Source organism: Apium graveolens, chromosome 2 (assembly GCF_009905375.1).
Source record: "Apium graveolens cultivar Ventura chromosome 2, ASM990537v1, whole genome shotgun sequence".
NCBI classification, from domain to species: Eukaryota; Viridiplantae; Streptophyta; class Magnoliopsida; order Apiales; family Apiaceae; genus Apium; species Apium graveolens.
The window spans coordinates 184187344-184193756 of NC_133648.1; the positions used below are offsets into that span (position 1 = coordinate 184187344).

Consider the following 6413-nt stretch of genomic DNA (forward strand, 5'->3'; position numbering starts at 1 on the left):
GTCATCTCTAACTAGTAGTTGTTACATATATATTTTGTAGGGGTCCAAAATAAAAAATATTTGTTTTATATAAATTCTATTAATGTAAAGACAAATATACTTAAAGTAAGTATTATCTTCAATTCAATTACATAAACAAAATAAAATAAATATTTGATTTTTGAAGTTGAAATATTTATGTATCTATATTATTATATTAAATACGAAACTTTATTGTTATTCCTTCAGTTACATAATTGACTTCAATTAAAAAAAATTAATATTTTACTCAATTGCCCTTATTTAATTAATACCTAACCAATTATCTTTATTAGTAAAATATGTTGCCTCTTTTATTTGCACCAACTAAAACAACTATTTCGCTACAAATATTTTAGACAATTATTTTTAATTTATACATATTGTAAGTAAAATATGTAGTCTTTTTTATTTTCTCCAAATAAAAAAAATTCTCTAAAATATTATGGACAATATTTTTATTAAATGCGGATTATCTATCTATCAATCGATCTATCTTCTATAATGTTTATACTATTATATTAATATTAAAAACGAAATAATAAAAGTTTGGTTGGTAGTCGATCAGGTCACTTAATTATATTAATATTTAAAATAAAACACTCTCACAAAATATATATTCACAACGAAATTATAATATGTCTAATGATTTGGTTTAAACAAATATATATATATATATATATATATATATATATATATATATATAATTCACCTAGGTCGCGTTAAACTATACTATATTATTGAACAAATCTTAAATAAAAAAATGAAAATAACTACATGTAGTTATTTGAATTTTTAGGCTCGGGCTAGATTAAAATAATAGACTATTGATCCCGCTAAAATATTATATTATTGGACCAGGCTAAAATAAAATAAAAATTTGAAAAAAAATGCTTGATCTATAATGTCATTAAGTTAAAACAAAATAATATATATTATTCATTGGGTCTAAAACAAAATAATATTCACCCATACTAAAATAAAATTAAACAAAAAACTAAGTATATTTACCCAGATTTAGTTGATATAATGGGTCTCAAGCTAAAATAAAGATTTAATAACTCATGCTAAAATAAAATAATAAATACTACCGATCTGACTAAAAAAATATATTATTGAACCGAGATAAAAAAAATTAAAATTTGAATGGTAATTTACTGATGCGTATAATGTCATTATGCTAAAATAAAGTAAAATATATCATTTATTTATTTTAAAAGATTATAATATTTACCTATAGCTAAAATGAAATTTAAAACAAACTAATGTTGTTAGTCTGTTAGATATAACGACAAGGGTTAAAAAATAATAATGTATATAATTGAACTTCTCTAAATAAGAAATAAATTCAAATTAAAGATAATTCTTATATTATTGATTCAACTTAAAATAAAATTAAAGAATCTAACTAATTTGATGGTAGGTATAATATAGGATAACTAGGATCCAACCTCACCCAAATATTAAAATTTGATGATTGATTTGTATATACAATATTTAAGTTTATATAATTATGGATTTTCTTTAATTTCTATAATATACATATTATTTTAATAAAATGAAAATAGAGATGATTGTTTAATTAGTATAATGGAGTCAGACTAAAATAATCAATATGTACTATTTAAATAAATAATTTTTTTAAAAACTAAAATATCACTACCTTATACATCTATGTATGGTATTTATAATTATTATAATTTCAAATAAAATTATTTATAATTTTTCTTCAAATTAAATTTAAAAAATTATATAATATTAAAAAAATTCGGCATTGTATAACTATTAGATGAGAAATTGCTAAATATAAATATCAACGAAATTTATTACATGGTCTGGGGCATATGAAGTCTAATGTCTCGGGTACTGAAAATTTAAAAATAAATATTCAAACATCTCACGAATAACAGAACTTTTCTATATAAAACAGAAACAAGATATAAAATACTTGACATATTACAAATATTAGTGATAGTTCAGGGACCACCTTCCTAGTTCCACTAAAACTTCACAACCACGCATGAAATATCATCACTGCTATTCCTCGCCACCGCTTCCTCAGCAAGGCGCTTTGCTGCTGCTTGAGCATCCTCGATGTCCTTAATACAATCCACAGCTTCTTGATTTGTCATTACCTGATATAAATGTTTTATATTAAAGCGCAATTGACATCAGATAGAGGCAAACATCACAGAGGCTCAACTAAAACCAAATTTCCTAAGTAGTTCCAAGAGTCACAATTGTAGTCTCCTGGTGCAAACACTTCACAAGTTTCAAATATGCACTGCACTGGCCATATTTGTAAATGTAAAACTTTTAATATCAATGCCACCAACCTAAATTAGCATAACCAGTCTTTACTTTTATATTAATATATATAAACATGGACATTGTTGGAGAGTTTTAAAATTTTATCATATGCATTATGTTCCATAATATGAATGTGGTAACATATCTTGAATCATAACTTATGATGCAGGAAGAAATTTGAAGGCAAATTTACCCAACACTGCAAAAATAAATTTCTGAGGCTATGCTAGCCTAGCATTTTGATTATCAAATTAAGGTGATACAAGCATACAACCAAAGTAACACCAAGTCCCTGACCAAAGAACAGAAGTCAAGCCCAAATAAGATTTTATATTTTACTGTTCGAATCAAAAAACAGAGCTGGTGAATAAGCAAAATGATGCATACAGAAAAATCATGACAAAAATTACAAAGGAGAGGATGATTGATATATACAGATTCAAGAAAGCATAGACACTTTATAATTTTACATTGCTATCTCAGGGTTTTAACTAGCCTAAAGTCGAATTATCTATTCTCATTGTTGTACATTAGACAGATTGTATCATAAAATAAAGGTGTCTCCTTTGTCTATTAATTCCTCCCCTTCAATATTATACATATTGCATCTGAGAAATTGAAAACTATGGACGCAAATATACTTATATACCACTACTATTGTGAACTATGCTTTTGCAGAAAGAATATAGTTGATGATACCTGAATAAACATATTAATTAACACGGTACATCATGCCATGAAATGTAGAAGACCCACCTTCCATATACCATCGCTTGCCAGGATAAAAAACTCTGTCTTATCATCTATGCTTTGCACCGACACATCTGGCTCTGAGCTAAGGTGTTCCTTCAGGCTCTTATCACCAAATGCCCTGGACACCGCTAACTCTCCATCAACACGAGCAACATCACCTGCAATAAGCACAATGTATTTTTATGTACATAACAGAGCAAAGAAAAATGTTGCGCATCAATGAAGCTGTGAAGGGTGAACACCTATCAAAGTCTAGAAGCTAGCCAAACTATAAACTTTTCAGCAAGAGCAAAACATAAATTCATTTTTTTAGACTGAGAGGCTTGTCAACATAAGATTTTTGATTGAAATAGCATACGAAGTTTGACCATTCAAACATCAAGCAGTAGTAGCAACCATGAAACTTCTGAACCAACATTGTTAAGGAAACTAAGGTTTTCTTTTCCTTAGTACTCTTAAGGATCGCCAGAATGTTGAAATCTCCATCAAATTTCATGTAGTCTGATCATTCACATACTATTACTAACAAACTCATGAAGGGAAAGTTTGACGTCACAATCCGGGTACCTAAATCTAATATAACTTCTAAAAGATGGAAGCCAAATATGTTTAGTTAGTCACCTGGAAGTTTTATTACAAAACCACCTTTGTCCTCGATACAATTGCGTTCCTTGTCAGGTTCATGATCAACTGACAATTGTTTGGCCAATCCATTCCTGCAGATGACAGCCCGAGAGTCCCCGACATTAGCAACAACCAGCTTTTGACAATTAATCAATATTGCAGTAACAGCAGTCGAACCGCCTTTACCCAAATCAACTGCTTTATCCAATATTGTCTTGTCAGTCACACAATAGGCTCTTCTGATTGCCTTCTCAGTTTCAGTCCAAAAGTCAGGCTGGTTGCAGCAAGAGAAAAGGTGAGAATACAGAAATGGTACCAAATAGGGAACTTGGATAAAACGATACACTCAATCAAGTATCTGCTCATATCTCTATATTCTTAAAAATAGCAGTATGAAAATTTAGACCACTCATACCATTATACTGTTTGTATAAAATTTTATTCAAAACAGATAACGAAAAAGAACTAACTTCATTAAAAACATATTCTTATTACAATCATTTCATTAAGTTAAAAAGGCAAGTAGGTGCTACCTCCTTCAGTATGTTTTCAAACAAATGAGACCGCAAGTAATTTGGAATTTCACGGCTAACATGTCCATCAAATATAGCAAATAGACCAAGCTCATTGTTCTCCACTTGCTTAAACTGTGAAAAAACATAGTCTTCCATGTCATGATATGATTTTCCCTTTACCAAGTGATATCCATGTCTTAGGTTCTTCGACAACTTACTCTTTCCCTTGCCAGTGTCCGCTACAGCTGAATCTAAACAAGCCTCCTGCAAGACAATAAAGAACCTAATAACTAGCAAGCAAGAACAGGAGGAAAAAAATTGGTAAATTTACTGAACTTGATAAACATGGAGGAAAGAAAGAAATATAGTGGACTTCTGTCAGGCTCAAACAGTTACGTAATCCATCTACTACACTAAAAATAAAATAGAATGAAAACATCAAAAATAGAATGCGATTATCGTCACAGAATTGACAAATCATTTACCTTCTTCTTCCACGGATATTGAAACTAGATATTACCAAATAATAGGACCAAAAGGAATATGTTGAGTACATCTTTTAGCCACCAAATACATCCGTTTAAGATCCTCTATTAACAACGCATGCCTAGATATTACCATATATAATAGAACCAAAAGGAATATGTTGAGTACATCTTTTAGAACACCATAGTTTCTTCTTTCTACCTAAGAGATTAAGAAACATAATTTACATATGGTTAATCAGAAATGACACTTTGTTCGTCTTAACAATCTGCAATTTTTTTATGCACTTGAGACACCCTTTGAATAATGAAATTGTAGCTAATCTCATACACACTTAAAAACTAAAAAACCAACTAAATTAATACGTGTTTGGCAGGAGATAGAAATGCAAATGGACACAACAAGTACAATCTGTAGCATCATCAATATACACATAAACATAAATATAGGGGAAAAAGATTCAAAGGAATACCTTCATCTTGTTTTGTTGGTGTACAAAATGGGAGTTGAACTCAAAAAAATTCAACTGTTTTGATGAGGGACAGAGATCTGGACGTAAAAACACACGTGTTTGTGTTGTATGCAAAGCTTAGATATAGCAAGGGCTCTAGTTGCTTCACAACACGTGTTGTTTATGACTCCGCTTTTTCAGCCCTCCCCACTAGTATTTTTTTAACTCCAGCTTTTATAGGTTTGTCAAAGTTATTTGTGATTTAAAGTTAGACTTAATTGCACAGTATTGGCTTGAACTTTGTTCGTTTTGCACGAAAATGTTTAAATTTTTAGTTGTGCCAAAATGGTGGCTAATTGATTAATTTCTTAGTATTATGGTGGCTCCGTATCCCTCCAGTTAAATTCAACGTTAAATGTTAACGGTGCAGGGGTAATATTGTAATAAGCTTGCTCCCTCTCTAGCCACATCACTCTCTCTCAATCTCTCTGCATCTTAATCTCTCTCTTCACTCCATCTATCATCTCTGATCAATCTCTCTGCCTCTCCCATCCCTCTCTTTTCATGGCCATCGCCACCACCGTAGTGGTGATGGCTCCCCTGCTCCACCCACAAAACACACATCACGCACATACGCAGCACTCACACATACACACCATTCACACACATCCTTTAATCACCATCAATATCATTCGTCTCTCTTTTTCCCTCTCTTCTCAAACCTCAATCTCCCTCGTCTCTCTCTTTCCCTCTCTTTTTGAACCTCTCTCTCCGTTCGTCTCTCCCTGTCATCCCGAACACAAAACAAGACCGCACACATACACCGCCACACTATCACACACAAAACCACATTCCCCACCGTCGGTTTGGCCTTCGACCAATGAGGTCTCCACTTAACCTCTATTTCTCTATTAACAAAAAACCAACATATAATGGTTGATATTGAGATTTTGGTTTGTTATGGTGGATAATTTTTATAACATGAACCCTAACTTTCAGTTTTGGGTTATTTATTCATATAATATATACATCTGTTATATTTAACGGAAAATTTAACGGGAGGGGCGAAGAGCCACCAAACCGCTGACATATTCAACAATTAGTCATCATATTGGCACAAATAAAAATTTAGTCATTTTCGTGCAAAATGAACAAAGTTCAAGCCATCATTGTGCAATTAAGTCTTAAAGTTAAACCATGTGTAATTTAAACTACACAAAGTCAATTTGTGATTTAAAGTTAAACTTTACACTACA

The 6413-nt window shown here is 30.9% G+C and overlaps 1 protein-coding gene across 1 annotated transcript; it reads right to left on the minus strand.

Moving 5' to 3' along the window:
• Positions 1–1827: 1827 nt before the first annotated feature.
• Positions 1828–5353, minus strand: LOC141706123 (putative protein phosphatase 2C 39). Its single transcript, XM_074508944.1, has 5 exons — positions 5179–5353; positions 4239–4484; positions 3703–3979; positions 3085–3239; positions 1828–2153 (listed from the first exon to the last, which is right to left on the minus strand). The coding sequence occupies exons 1-5, from the start codon at positions 5182–5184 to the stop codon at positions 2019–2021; spliced, it is 819 nt and encodes a 272-aa protein (XP_074365045.1). The 5' UTR covers positions 5185–5353; the 3' UTR covers positions 1828–2018.
• Between the last annotated feature and the right edge of the window lie 1060 nt (positions 5354–6413).